A 15,568-nucleotide genomic window follows, 5' to 3' on the forward strand; every position below is an offset into this window, starting at 1 on the left:
TGGCAGCCTGCTTCCCATCTTTATTACGGGAGTAACAATAAGCTACCTTGCAGGGTTGTTGAGAGTACGTATGATCTAAGAATGACAGAGCTGTGCTCCAAAAGTGCTCTAGAGTCACTAACATATTATAATAATGCATAGAGAGCCCAACATTCTGTTCCCTAATGGAGCACCATTGTTCTAGATCTCCAATCTTGCTCTCTGGACAAGTCATTATTTCCACTGCTTATTGCTACATTTTAGAGCTAAGGTGTGACTTAGCTATACTTCTGCCTACCTCAGGATACAATTCAGCATAGCGCAGAGCAGAATATGCACACTGGGAATGAAGTCTGCTTGCACAATAAGACTTTTGCCACCCTTCCATCCCCCTGCACCCCCTAAACCTGTTCTGGATTCCTCCCCAACCCTCCAGAGCAGGCACCCCCAAACTCGACCCTCCAGATGTTTTGGGACTACAATTCCCACCATCCCTGACCACTGGTCCTGTTAGCTAGGGGTGATGGGAGTTGTAGTCCCAAAACATCTGGAGGGCTGAGTTTGGGGATGCCTGCTCCAGAGCATGTGAGTGGACCTTATTCTGTGCATGCAACAACTTAGTTGAATCCTGCCCATTGTCTGCAAAGTATTAACTGTATTCTTTCTCTGCAGGTCATAATTAAAAAGTGGTCCATTCCTTGCCCTCTGCCACCAAAGCTCGCTATGGGGTTCTCCCAGGTATGCACCTTTCCTGACTTACCTGTAATATTTGATTGCCAAAGAGCTTACCACATTAAACTGTAAAGTGATAAGTTGGTCAATTATTTTTCATCGTTTGAAATTGCACAGAAACAGCAGAAATGCCTTACACTGATGCGGTGGGATCTTCGGATCCAAACAGCAATTATAGTCGTCATATCCAAGGCTCTTATTTTATGACTGTGACGTATTTGTGAAAAATAACATATTAGCGGCACTGTAGGAAATGTCTGTGCCCTCCACTCCTGAACGTTGCACAGCTTCAGGTTCCAGCAAGACTTGAAGTCCCAGTGTATAGTATGTGTCCAATAATGTCAGCTCCTTGCTGAAGCTAAGCAGGTTTGGTGTATGGATGGGCAACTACCTGGGAACCATGTATACCACCTTGAGTTCCATGTTGGAAGAACGGCACGGTATAAATGTCAGAAAATAGTAAATGACAGACATCTGGGTGCAGGCTATTCTGGAGGCATACATTCGTCTGTTATGAGAAGTCCATACAGAAGTTTATATAACCCTGAATGGATGGCTTTAAAAGAGGATTAGACAAATTCATGGGTGCTGATGGCCATGTTCTGCCTACACTGTCAAAGGCAGCAATGCTTCTGAATACCAGTTGCTGGAAACCACAGGAAGGGAGAGTGCAGTTGCACTCAGATCCTGCTTGAAGGCATCTCATGGGCTTTGGGTTGGCCACCATGAGAACAAGATGGTAGACTGGGGGGGGGTGTTTCACCAGCCTGATCCAGCAGGGTTCTTGTTATGTTCTTATGCTGACATGCCTGCACTGAGTGATTTGCAAAGAAAGTTGTGCTTCTTATAATGGAAGGATGACTTCCTCCATAATAGCTTGTCTAGGGATAAGCGGGAGGTTAAGGAAGCATCCATACGCACATTTGCAACCATTTCTGATGTGTTTTGGGTTGCGGTGTAGTGAAGGTGCACAGCTGGTGGTGGATGAGTGTTGAAGCAATGTTACTGTGATCTGGAGTTATGGATTTCAGAGTATTTGTTATAAAATTATGGGGTGGGAAGCCAGCCGATGAGTCTCATTTTTTGCCTCTCTGTCCTACACAGGCCTCAAATTCTACTGAAGATTGTAAAGCAGCGCTGTTTAAGTTTTCCGCAGAGGTAATCTTAAATCATCCTCTTAACAGATCACAAGAGTTTGCAAAAATGTATTTAAGCATCGGGCTAAGCCAGGGTTTCTCAGTTTGTGCGTGTTGTGTTGCACCCTGCTCTGGTGATAAAAATAATATGAGTGTGGAATTTAACTGTTCAAAGCCCTGTCGGCATATGGCTAAAACAAAGGGTTAATTTAGAATGAGGCCATTGTCCATCTAGCTTAGCACTGTCTACCCTGACGGGCGGTGGCTCTGCAGAATAGTTTCAGACGGGACATTCCCAGGCCTACCTGGAGGTGCCAGGGAGTGAACCTGGAACTGTTTGCATGCAAAGCAATTGCTCTGCCACTCAGCTGTGGAAGAACTTCCTGACAGTAAGAGCTGTTCGACAGTGGCATTTGCTGCCAAGGAGTGTGGTGGAGTCTCCTTCTTTGGAGGTCTTTAAGCAGAGGCATGACATCCATATGTCAGGAGTGCTCTGATGGTGTTTCCTGCTTGGCAGGGGGTTGGACTCGATGGCCCTTGTGGTCTCTTCCAACTCTATGATTCTATGATTCTATGATTCCTCAGCAGCCCTTTGAGAATCTGTTCAACCCAGCTCTTATTTTATTATAAACATTTGTATTCTACCTTACTGGGCATAAAAAATGCCCAGGGTGTACGTAACAACAAAATATGACATTAAAAACAGTAAAAAAATTTAAAAGCATCATAACTCTTGGACAGCTGCAAATAAAATGTTTTAAGTGTGTTGTAAAGTGCATTATAAAAATGTGACACTAGATGGCGATCGTGAGCTACGGCAAATTCAATATATTTTTCACAACTTTTTTTTTTTTAAGGATTTTCACAACGTTTTTAATATGTGTCTAGATTCCACCCAGGAAGGTTATAGAAATGAGTATCAAATATTTATAGGTTGCATTTCAGCTGTGTGAGTTTTTTTCCATTTTCCTTTTCTTTTTTTGGCAGAGTGCATATGCCATTCCAACGATGGCTTTCTCCTTTCTCTGCCATACATCAGTGTTGCCAATTTATTGCGAGCTCCAAAGGTAACATGTGATTTGTAAATGCGTATCATTTTTTTAAAAAATTGTTGTTGGCTGTGACTGCTGCCATTCTCAGAACATAAGCTTCCTGATTCACTTAGTGTTCGTGTCCAAAAGGAATGCCAAATTTATTATATGTCTGATTCTCCCAATAGACTGGACCAGTCCTCTAAAGCTGCCTTCTCTAACCTTGAGTCACCAGATATTGTTGGGCTACTGCTTCATTTGGGACGCGGGTGGCGCTGTGGGTTAAACCACAGAGCCTAGGACTTGCCGATCAGAAGGTCGGCGGTTCGAATCCCCGCGACAGGGTGAGCTCCCGTTGTTTGGTCCCTGCTCCTGCCAACCTAGCAGTTTGAAAGCACGTCAAAGTGCAAGTAGATAAATAGGAACCGCTCTGGCAGGAAGGTAAACGGCATTTCCGTGCGCTGCTCTGGTTTCGCCAGAAGTGGCTTAGTCATGCTGGCCACATGACCCGGAAGCTGTACGCCGGTTCCCTCGGCCAATAAAGCGAGATGAGCGCCGCAACCCCAGAGTCGTCCGCGACTGGACCTAATGGTCAGGGGTCCCTTTACCTTTACCTTACTGCTTCATTTATGAATTGCTTCCCATGAGATATCTCGAAGCAATTTACCTATGGCAGTTACATATTTAAAACCTGTCAAAGCAATTGCATGTGTGTGCGTGCGCGCGTGCGCGCAGCATAAAACAACGCATACATAAAATGAGTTAATATCCAAGACAGATGTTTTTGAACAGGAACTTCGCTTTTTGAGGTTTACGTTCCCTCCCACCAGTAGGTACATCTCCCCTTTGGGTCACAGTTCCCTTATTTGAATAAAACACCACCTAACTTTAATCTCTAGCACTGCTAACACAAAGCCTGCCTTGTTTCTCTTTACGTCTGCTCTTTGCCCAGCAAGGGACCAACGTATTTCACGTAAGGCTGGAAACACATCTGCGTAATTGGTAGACTTTCTGGGAGGTATTCAACGTAGCACTATAGCAATCATTCCCTCGGCATAAGCATTTCAGCTTAACAGACAGAGCAATTCCCTCTCTCTCCCCACCCTGCTGTTCTGAGGGTTATCTTGCCCCCCCCCCCCGGGCCAATGGGGGGAAGAGAGGAAAAAGCCCCATTGCACTAGTGGAAAAACTTGCATTGGCTTCTGCTGGTTGGTCTTGTTAACTGCGTCCGGTCCTATGTTTCAAAAAATTACCTGTTAGCTAGGTGTGTCCTGAGACCTGCAGGACGTAGCAGAGACTGTCTGTACTCTCCCTCTTGAATCTAAGTCTGGATGCAGGCAATTTTGTTATTGTTATTTTTGTTTTGTTATCTTTCCTCTACTCCCCCCCCCACCTCGCTTTGTATAACATCTTCCCTGATAAAGAGTTCTTGAGAAATTGAAAGTGTGCACGTTACTTTGTGACATTTTAATCGTTACTCAGAAATTATGATTGACCGTTTGAAAGTAACATTCAGTTGACTAATTAAGATTCGACAGTTTTCAATCCCCTGAAGATTCAGAATTGTTTCACGGTTTTAGTGGTAGGCCAGCTCACAAACCTGTTTCATATGCGCATTGGGAAGATGTGAAACAGTCAATAGCAACTTCTTTCCTGCATTTTTATACTCCTCCTAAAGTCTTAAATAATGTCTTATTTTTCTCTCTGTGTTTGTAGTCCATCCAAAAGCAGGATGCAGAAAGTAGCCAACACTGGGATTAGCCTGAGCTTTCTGGTTTATTTTGTGTCAGCGCTATTTGGATACCTCACTTTTTATGGTATGTTTTTAAAGTATTAATTCCTGTTTCTTCATAAGTGATGGCGCAGGCCTGTGCAATCGTGTGACCCACTAGGCTTAACACTGTCTTAACAGTGGGGCTGGTGCGACCATCCCATTTGAACAAGTCTCTAAAACGTGCCAATATCTTTTCTGCAATCACTCTTTGCAGGTTTAAAACAGTGGTGGGCAGTTTTTCAGGGAAGCTTGTATACTCTGACTAATCTTCACCTTAAGAACCCCTGTTTACTTGCCAGCAATCTCCGAACAGTTTAAGAACCCCTGCAAAAGCACGAGCCTGCTGTTTATTGTATGGGTGGGGTCCAATTCAGATTGCGGCTTGCAATTTTAATAACCTTTCCCCTCCAAAATTTCAGACCATGTGGACTCAGAATTGCTGCAAGGATACAGCACATACCTGCCCCATGACACTGTAATCATGACTGTAAAACTGGGCATCCTCTTTGCGGTGCTGCTGACGGTGCCCCTAATCCACTTCCCTGTAAGTATTGCAAAAGACCTGATTGCTGGCCGGCAAAAGTGGCTCCCTTAATTATTTGCAGGCCCCGCCATCCTAGTCTTGGCTGTCTCATCCATTTGTCTTGCGGTGGATCAGAGCGCTGCGCTTGTGTATGTTCCGTTAACAGCGGCAAAGGAACAAGGCCTAAACCGCTAAGCTAATTTGTGCTTTCTTTCTTCTTCTTTTTTAACGAGTTTTAGATCTGAGCTGACTCACAGCATTGCTTGCAGTTTGCAGAATGTGGCGTTCCTAAAGTTTATTTGGTTTGATTTTGTTTTGTTTTGTTTCTGTTTTCTTCATATTTGGTTTTCAAGCAAGCGTGCATTTTAATGTAAATAGGAGTCAGCAAGAAGTGGCCTTTGCTAATGATTTCCTGCAAGCAAGCTCAAAACTGATCTTCCTGACATAGAGTTTACTTTAAGTTTTTAACAGGGATTGTAGAAAACCACAAAACTGCTGCTGGCCGCAGCCATTTCTGAAATCCCCCACTGTATTGGGGCCAAACTAGATGTCACACAGACATATATAACATTGGCTCCAAACCACTTTAAAAAAATGAGTAGTGTTTATGGGAGGTGGCTGCACATTTGATTAGAGTATCAGCAGAGGGAAATTCTGTGCTTCATTACTTATTCAGACTCCTGAAAGCTGTTTTACCCCCCATGGCATACCTTTCCCCCTTTGTTTGGAAAAGCAGATCAGGAAACACTCTTGAGCAAGAAGAGTGCAAGCGCTCTTATGGCCAGTTCACACATTATGTAGTAACAAGTTCAGGATTCCCACCAGGGGTGCCAAGTCCTGGGGGCTGTGCCCTCCCCCCCCCAATTATTTTGGGAGGGTGCCAGCCCCCCCCAGTGTCCCCAAAAAATCAGCGGGTGGAGGATGTTGAATGCGGAGCAGAGCACAGCATGGCTTCAGGGATTGACTCCTTCCTCTCCTCCTGCCACAAAGATGAAGGAAGGTCGTTTCCGGTGGCAGCGGCAGGAGGAGGAGCCACTGGCCATTGAAGCTGCCACCGTGCTCAGCTCCTCCCCCGGCTCCTCCCAACGTCCTGAAGTTCCACATGTGATGTCAGCCCCGCCCCCTGGCAAATCACCCTTGCCTCTGTTTACAACCTAGTTTATACGCAGGTGGTGCTGTGGGTTAAACCACAGAGCCTAGGACTTGCCGATCAGAAGGTCAGCAGTTCGAATCGCCGCGACGGGGTGAGCTCCCGTTGCTCAGTCCCTGCTCCTGCCAACCTAGCAGTTCGAAAGCATGTCAAAGTGCAAGTAGATAAATAGGTACCACTCCGGCGGGAAGGTAAACGGCGTTTCCGTGCTCTGCTCTGGTTCGCCAGAAGCGGCTTAGTCATGCTGGCCACACGACCTGGAAGCTGTACAGCAGCTCCCTCGGCCAATAAAGCGAGATGAGTGCCACAACCCCAGAGTCGGTCACGACTGGACCTAATGGTCAGGGGACCCTTTACCTTTTTAATATACCCAACAGGGAACTGCAGATAATCATGGCTTCCACACAATTTATGTGTAATGTGTTAAGATATTGGTCCTTTGTGCAAATCGACAGTCTGGTGAAGCAACAATCCAGATGCCAATTTTTTGTTTTGCTTTGTTTTGTGGGGATTCAGTAATGGACGGGATTCAAATAAGTTGTTAAGTGTGGAACAAGGTCCACTTGCACGGCAGGCCTTGACCCCTGTTCCTCCTGCCTCCCCTAAATGTACTCTGGGGGTGGGGGAGACCCAGAACAGGTTTAAGGAGTGCACAGGGAAGTTGCATTGTGCAAGTGGACCTTGTTCCATGCATGTAATACCCCTCTTAGCGCTGTTAGGATATTTCCGTTCCACCTTAAAAGGGAGCAGGATGTTTGTGTCACAGTCTGCGTATTTCCTGTTCACAGGATGTTTATGTTTGCTATTGCTTTCGTTTCTCTCTCTCTGTCGAAGACACTGACGCAGAACAGTCATGTCTTTCTTTGTTCTGATCAACGCTGAATAAAAGCTTGTAAATAATGCTCTCCTGGGTGCGACTTTTGCTGTGCATTATCTGCTGATAAGAGTGTGCATGAGCCCTGTAATGTGGCAAGGTATTTCCAGGAAACTCGTGTCACTAATAGCTCATACTGCGTGACCACGGGAGGTCGATGGATCATCCGGCAGCCGGCTTGGGGGCCATGATGGACTTTATCTCCCTGGCAGTATCCCAACAAGCGCTACGTTGAATTCCACCCAATGAACTTCAGGTTTGTTTATTACTGGTCTGATAGGCTTTTATTTTTCTCCTTTGAATTCCGCAGGCGAGGAAGGCTGTGATGATGGTGTTTTTTTCACATCTTCCTTTCTCCCTGATCTGCCACATTCTTGTGACTTTGGCACTCAATGCGACAGTTTTCTTGATTGCCATGTATGTGCCTGACATCAGACACCTTTTTGGAGTGGTTGGTAAGTTTGTGTGCTTTCATCTTCCCCAATCCTATATTCTAAAAATATCTGCATGACTAAATAACACCCCCCCCCCATCTTGTTAAAGGCTCAACCACATCCACCTGCTTGCTCTTTGTGTACCCTGGGCTGTTTTATCTGAAGATTAGCACAGAGGATTTTATATCGAGACAGAAGCTTGGGGTAAGATGCCAACCTAAGGTCTTTGTTTTGGAATGCTAATATGGAAGGTACTTAAAGCAGTTGCTAAAGCTCATGGCCCTCTCTGACTTGTGCCGTTTCAAGGATCATAGAATCATAGAGTTGGAAGAGACCACAAGGGCCATCGAGTCCAACCCCCTGCCAAGCAGGAAACACCATCAGAGCACTCCTGACATATGGTTGTCAAGCCTCTGCTTAAAGACCTCCAAAGAAGGAGACTCCACCACACTCCTTGGCAGCAAATTCCACTGTCAAACAGCTCTTACTGTCAGGAAGTTCTTCCTAATGTTTAGGTGGAATCTTCTTTCTTGTAGTTTGGATCCATTGCTCCGTGTCCGCTTCTCTGGAGCAGCAGAAAACAACCTTTCTCCCTCCTCTATGTGACATCCTTTTATATATTTGAACATGGCTATCATATCACCCCTTAACCTCCTCTTCTCCAGGCTAAACATGCCCAGCTCCCTTAGCCGTTCCTCATAAGGCATCATTTCCAGGCCTTTGACCATTTTGGTTGCCCTCCTCTGGACACGTTCCAGTTTGTCAGTGTCCTTCTTGAACTGTGGTGCCCAGAACTGGACACAGTACTCCAGGTGTGGTCTGACCAGAGCAGAATACAGTGGCACTATTACTTCCCTTGATCTAGATGCTATACTCCTATTGATGCAGCCCAGAATTGCATTGGCTTTTTTAGCTGCCGCGTCACACTGTTGGCTCATGTCAAGTTTGTGGTCAACCAAGACTCCTAGATCCTTTTCACATGTACTGCTCACAAGCCAGGTGTCCCCCATCTTGTATTTGTGCCTCTCATTTTTTTTGCCCAAGTGCAATACTTTACATTTCTCCCTGTTAAAATTCATCTTGTTTGTTTTTGCCCAGTTCTCTAATCTGTCAAGGTCGTTTTGAAGTGTGATCCTGTCCTCTGGGGTGTTGTTGATAAAGATGTTGAATAAGACCGGGCCCAAGACAGAACCCTGTGGCACCCCACTAGTCAGTTTAGGAGTTTAGGATCATAACGCTGAAGGCTCCCCCCACCAACCAATAGCAGATCATATGCAGTTATGTCTAGCCATTACTGCCTTGGAGGTCACTGCAGCCTTACCCAGTTGAAAGGGCAAATTCTTTGGTGTAATTGTTTCCTAACCCAGTTTTCGTGAATAGATGTCTTATTCTCAGTGATGTCTGCATACCAAGGAGAGGTTTTTATCCTGTTTGTTTTGATTTAAACCATTTAAAAGCCTCTATCACCTAAGAGGTAAAACGATTTTCTGTCCACCACTCTGTATGTGTAACAGAAGAGTAAACTGGTTTCTCCTGTTTAGGATTAAACCGTTTGTGTGATTTTCTTCACAGGCATGTGCACTGCTAGTTCTCGGACTCTTGTTTGGTATTGTCAGTTTAGTACTGATAATTTATGATTGGATTAATCAGTGAAATGATCCCTGCCACCTTTGCAGCAGCCCAAATGATCATTTCCGGCTACGTCTAAAGCAAAATCACTCAATTGGATGCCAGAAAGAGACTGTCTGGGGCTTTGAAAACCACCACAAACCAAACTCCCAACCAATTATGTCTTCATTCACCAAAGCAGCCTTTGTGATCCCTCAAACTTATGCTGGAGCTGGAGAAGATGGAGGATTTCCACATTTCTTTTTTTTCCTGCATGCAGTAGCTAATGAAATCAAGTGAGGAAACTCAGAGCCCAATGGCATTGTGTTAACATTGCCTAGGTCTGCTCTTAGGTGCATAATGGGACCTAGTGGAGATTGCAACGTGTGAAGATCATTTGTGAATTGCTCCTTGCCGATTAGTGAATAATCATGTGTCTCGTGTCAGAATGTGGAATCGTTATGGCTAAAATCCAGCAAGAGAGGTGGTCTTCTCAGAACGTTGGTTGAAAATTGCTGAAATCTTTCTACACCTGTTACTGTCAGTTTCACAGAAACAGCTTGCAAACCCTCTGCAGCCTTCTTCCAGAGTGCTTAGATTTGCAGATCGAAACCAGGCCCGGTCTTAAGTTTGATTAAAGCCTGCCATATGAGACAATTTACAGTTCAACAGAGGAGTAAAATATGATGGTGAAATTACTCTGCCTTGCCAACATGTCCTGACTTCATAACTGAACTGTAAAATATGTATCGTTTTATACTTCAGTGCAATTAATGATAAAGTTCCCCTTTTATGAATCATCCTTAATGTCAATACAGACCTAATTCAAACCATATGTATTAAATTGACATGGTACAGTCCTGTCATACGTCTATGACACTTCAGAATTCACATATAACTAGGTTTGGGGGGGTACCTCTCGTTTCTCTCGTTTCCCTGCTTTTGAAAATGTTACACATCAAGGAGAAGGTGGTTCGGGGATTGGGGTGGTGGAGAAGAAAGCAGGATTAGAAGCTTTCTGCAGCAGAGGAGAGCAACTAAGATGATCAAGGGTCTGGAAACCAAGCCTTATGAGGAATGGTCAAAGGAGCTGGGTATGTTTAGCCTGGAAAAGAGAAGTTGGAGATGGGATAGGATAATCATCTTCAACTATCTGAAGGGCTGTCACCTGGAATTAATAATAATAATAATAATAATAATAATAATAATAATAATAATAATAATAAATATTATTTATACCCTGCCCATCTGACTGGGTTTCCCCAGCCACTCTGGGCGGCTTCCAACCAAATATTAAAAACAATACAGTGTCAGACATTAAAAACTTCCCTAAACAGGGCCACCTTCAGTTGTCTTTTAAAAGTAAAATACAGTGGTACCTCAGGTTACATACGCTTCAGGTTACATATGCTTCAGGTTACAGGCTCTGCTAACCCAGAAATATTACCTCGGGTTAAGAACTTTGCTTCAGAAATCGTGCAGCAGTGACACAGCAGCAGCAGGAGGCCCCATTAGCTAAAGTGGTGCTTCAGGTTAAGAACGGACCTCCGGAACGAATTAAGTACTTAACCCGAGGTACCACTGTAGTTGTTTATTGCCTTCACATCTGCTGGGAGGGCGTACCACAAGGCAGGCGCCACTACTGAGAAGACCCTCTGCCTGGTTCCCTGTAACCTCACTTCTCACAGTGAGGGAACCGCCAGAAGGCCCTCGGCCCTGGACCTTAGTCCAGGCTGGATGATGGGGGTGGAGACACTCCTTCAGATATACTGGACTGTATGGAGCAAGCTTGTTTTTTCCTGCTCTGGAGGGAGGTAGTTGGCTTCAAGTTCAAGAAAGGAGATTCCCACTAAACACCAGGAAAAACTTATTGACAGTAAGAGCTGTTCGTCAGTGGAATGGACTTCCTCGGGAGGTTGTAGACTCTCCTTCCTTGGAGATTTTTAAGTAGAGGTTGGACGGGCATTTAAATGACCCCTGGGGTCCCTTCCAGCTTGTATGATTCTGTATGAAGGGGTGTCTTTCTATGGGAGCACTTTCAAGCAAGACAATTAGACAGTATCTAGACGATCAGCCAGCTTGAATCGGTGCAGGCTAGATCTTTTGGGAGCTGCGATCTGAAACATTTAGAGGACACCAGTTTCGGGGAGGCTGGTCTGTTCCAAAACTAGGACTGCATCGCTTCAAAACCTTCCAAGTTCGATTTGGTCCAAACACTGCATTCATTGAAGTTTAGAAAACTAGGAACTAGGAACATAGAAAGCTGCCTTATGCTGAGTCAGATCATCTAGCTCAGTAGAGTCTACACTGACTGGCAGCAGCTCTCCAGAGTTTTGGGACAGGAGTTTTGTCTCAGCCCTATCTGGAGATGTCAGGGATTGAATCGGCATGCAAAGTGGATGCTCTGCCACTGAGAATTCCCCTACTTTACATGGCTGAAATTGCATAGCCCGAAATGGAATATGTACATTGGTGCCCCGCAAGATGAATGCCTCGCAAGACGGAAAACTCGCTAGACGAAAGAGTTTTCCGTTTTGGAGGTGCTTCACAAAACAAATCTCCTATGGGCTTGCTTCACAAGACAAAAATGTCTTGCGAGTTCCTGCGGGTTTTTTTTCCTTTCCCCCCTTTTTCTAAGCCGCTTATCAGCTGATCCGATAAGCCGCTAAAAGCACTAATCCGCTAATCCGTCAATGGGCTTGCTTTGCAAGACGAAAAAACCGCTAGACGAAGAGAATCACAGAACGGATTCTTTTCGTCTTGCGAGGCACCACTGTATTTTGAGTCAGTTTTAAAGAAGAGAACAGAAGGAACTATGTTAAGGGAGAATTGGGTGACATTGGAGAAAATAATGTGGTGGCTGGGAGAAGATTTTATTGAAATAGAGGCCAAGCAGCTACCCTGAACCTCAAAGCAAGACAAAGGGGAAAGAATCGCCCAAGAATTACCGTATTTTTCGCTCCATAGGGCGCACCGGACCATAGGGCGCACCTAGTTTTTAGAGGGGGAAATCAAGGAAAAAAAATCTTATTTCCCCCAGCCCCAAAGAGCAGCGTACAGGCTGCGCGCAACCTCTCCCTGCCGGAGAGGTTGCGCGCGGCTATGGCACAAGCCAAGACAGCGAGCAGGATCCCGCTCACTGCCTTGGCTTGTGCCATAGCCGCGTGCAACCCCTCCGGCAGGGAGAGGCTGCGTGCGGCTAAAGAAGCCATAGCCACGTGCAGCCTCTCCCTGCCAGAGGGGCTGTGCGCGGCTATCCCTGAAGACTTCCGAGCGCAGCGCAAGTTCTGGCTGCACTCCTCAGGCTTCGGGTTCCTTTTGCTGAAGCCGGGAGAGCAAGACTTTCCTGGCTTCAGCGAAAGGAACCTGAAGCCTCCAGCAGGAACTTGCGCTGCGCTCCGAAAGCCTTCAGGCGGCTATCCCTAAAGCCTGGAGAGCGAGAGGGGTCGGTGCGCACCGACCCCTCTCGCTCTCCAGGCTTCAGCGAAAGCAACGTGAAGCCTCCGGAGCACGGAGAAAGCATTCCCTCTGCGCTTCAGAGGCTTTGCGTTGCTATCGCTGAAGCCAAGGAGCCTGCATTCTCTCCATAGGACGCACACACATTTCCCCTCAATTTTTGGAGGGGAAAAAGTGCGTCCTATAGAGCGAAAAATACGGTAGTGTTCCTAATACTTTTATTCATTAAAATATTTATATTCCTCCTTTTGTGCCAAAGGGCCTTCATGGTGGGTGACAAAAAGAAATGCAGCAATTGAAGACAGCAAACTTTAAAAAATTAAGCAGCAACCATCAAATAAGCAGCAAAGCCAAAATCACAAGAGGGAGCTGAAGGGTAGCCTAATGACGAATGGAAAAAAGTCTACTCCACAGTCAGAAGGCTTAACAAGATTTGGGGAAAATATACAGCCTGCCCCCCGCCCCTAGAAAGCTAGCAGCGAAAGGGCAGGCTGCACTTCCCCAGGGAGAGAGTTCAGGACCACTGTAGAAAAGGCAATGTCACAAGAGATCCTGCACCGGAACAGAGGGTGGAAGCAGTACTTGGAATTTAATCGGGAAGCACGCTCAAAGCTTTTCATATACATGATCTTAATAATCCTTACAGCAATTCTGTAAGGTAGGTCAGACAGAAGTATTGTCCTGCCACTGCTCATACCTGCATGAAATGAATGTGGTTGGCACCAAAATATTGTGGCCAGTATTGGATAAAATTGGTATTGTTATGATGAGGCTGCTATGGGAATGATATTGGAAAAACACACACACACACACACACACACACACACACACACACACATATATACAGTGGTACCTCGGGTTAAGTACTTAATTCGTTCTGGAGGTCCGTTCTTAACCTGAAACTGTTCTTAACCTGAAGCACCACTTTAGTTAATGGGGCCTCGTCCTGCTGCTGCGCCGCCAGAGCATGATTTCTGTTCTCATCCTGAAGCAAAGTTCTTAACCTGAAGCACTATTTCTGGGTTAGCGGAGTCTGTAACCTGAAGCATATGTAACCTGAGGTACCACTGTGTGTGTGTGTGTGTGCGCGCACGTGTGTGTGTGTGTGTATATATATATATATATATATATATATATATATATATATATGCAGGTTTTGGTGTCTTCGGGTGTCTTCCCGTGTAAGAGTTGGGGTGTCTAGGCGACGTTTCGACGAGGTCTCACTCGTCATCTTCAGGCTGGTGCTTTCGGCTTCTTGTTACTAGAACAGAGCAGGATCTCAGTGTTTGAGTTCCTATAAATACTGTGGAGGGGGTGTGGTGTATAGCCTCCAACGTTCTGGGCAGAGAGGAAGTTCCCAGGTTAGTGTGCCTTTTCTTCTTTTGTTCATTAATTACTTGAGGGATATCTTGAGTGATTTCTTGAGTGATATTCTGAGTACCACTTAGGAGGGTCATTAGGTGTGGATTAGTTGCTAAAGCTTTCGTGTCTTGACCTCTTGAGTTTGTGAAGAGTTTTTCTGAGAAGATGGCTGTACTGCACTTAGTTGTGCTCTGGCTTGGCTTCGTGTATAGGGGCGAGCTGTGGTTTTGTGCCCTGTGCCAGCCAGATCTGTGTAGGGATTGCAGGGGGGTGCAGCATCCGGAGGTGCCACTATGGTTTGGCTACTGGATGGTGTCTGTAATTTATCTGTGGAGAGGGTCTGGGTTTGGGTCTGGTGTGGTTGATTGGAGATGGCGTTCTGTGTGCCTCTGGTTCTGGTGTCGGTTTTTGTGGGGAGGGCTAATTTCCAGATGTCTGGCAGGCGGGACGTGTCGTCACGCTTGTTCATGTTGTGAGGGTGTTTCTCTATCTCGATGGCTTCCATGATTATTCTCTTGTGGTGATGTTCCATGTTAAAGAGCAATTTGGAATCTGCAAAATTAATTTCGTGTCCTGTTTCTTTCATGTGTTGGTAAAGAGAGGAAGTTTTTTCTTCTTTTTTGACGGCATTCTTGTGTTCTGCGATACGTGCATTTATTCGTCTGTTTGTTTGTCCAATGTACGTGGCTGGGCAGACTTTGCAGGGTATTTCATAGACCCCTTGGTTTTCTAACTGGATTTTATCTTTTGGGTTTCTGAGGATATTGGCTATTTTTTGGTTGGTGCAAAAGGCTGTTTTGATATTGTGTTTATGGAGGATTTTGCTAATTTTATCTGTAGTGCCCTTGATATAAGGAAGGAGGGCCATGCCATTGTTTTCTTCTGTGTCTTGGTTTTTGGGGGGTGTTTCTTTTTGGATTAGCTTCGTAACCCTGTTTTGCTGGTATCCGTTGGCGATTAACACATTTGAGAGATTCTGTAACTCAGTTGTCAAGTGGTCTTTGTCAGCCAGGCGTCTTTGTCAAGTGGTCTTTGTCAGCTCGCCCCTATACACGAAGCCAAGCCAGAGCACAACTAAGTGCAGTACAGCCATCTTCTCAGAAAAACTCTTCACAAACTCAAGAGGTCAAGACACGAAAGCTTTAGCAACTAATCCACACCTAATGACCCTCCTAAGTGGTACTCAGAATATCACTCAAGAAATCACTCAAGATATCCCTCAAGTAATTAATGAACAAAAGAAGAAAAGGCACACTAACCTGGGAACTTCCTCTCTGCCCAGAACGTTGGAGGCTATACACCACACCCCCTCCACAGTATTTATAGGAACTCAAACACTGAGATCCTGCTCTGTTCTAGTAACAAGAAGCCGAAAGCACCAGCCTGAAGATGACGAGTGAGACCTCGTCGAAAGGTCGCCTAGACACCCCAACTCTTACACGGGAAGACACCCGAAGACACCAAAACCTGCATTCCTGTACCCGTGAAAATCTACGAAAGCAAATATAT

At 45.5% G+C, this 15,568-nt stretch overlaps 1 protein-coding gene across 2 annotated transcripts in view; it reads left to right on the plus strand.

Annotated features, from left to right (window-relative positions):
• The window catches only part of SLC38A6 (solute carrier family 38 member 6), a 52,730-nt gene extending 42,629 nt beyond the window's left edge, over window positions 1-10,101 (plus strand). For both annotated transcript variants that reach the window (XM_081193307.1, XM_081193306.1), the window contains exons 9-16: window positions 652-717; window positions 1,816-1,869; window positions 2,835-2,914; window positions 4,595-4,695; window positions 5,072-5,196; window positions 7,510-7,654; window positions 7,743-7,837; window positions 9,206-10,101. In XM_081193307.1, the coding sequence (XP_081049433.1) occupies window positions 652-717; window positions 1,816-1,869; window positions 2,835-2,914; window positions 4,595-4,695; window positions 5,072-5,196; window positions 7,510-7,654; window positions 7,743-7,837; window positions 9,206-9,286 (747 nt within the window). In that variant the 3' untranslated portion in view covers window positions 9,287-10,101. The remainder of the gene's footprint in view (window positions 1-651; window positions 718-1,815; window positions 1,870-2,834; window positions 2,915-4,594; window positions 4,696-5,071; window positions 5,197-7,509; window positions 7,655-7,742; window positions 7,838-9,205) is intronic.
• The last annotated feature ends 5,467 nt before the right edge of the window (window positions 10,102-15,568 follow it).

Source organism: Podarcis bocagei, assembly GCF_964188305.1.
Source record: "Podarcis bocagei genome assembly, chromosome: 1".
NCBI lineage: Eukaryota > Metazoa > Chordata > Lepidosauria > Squamata > Lacertidae > Podarcis > Podarcis bocagei.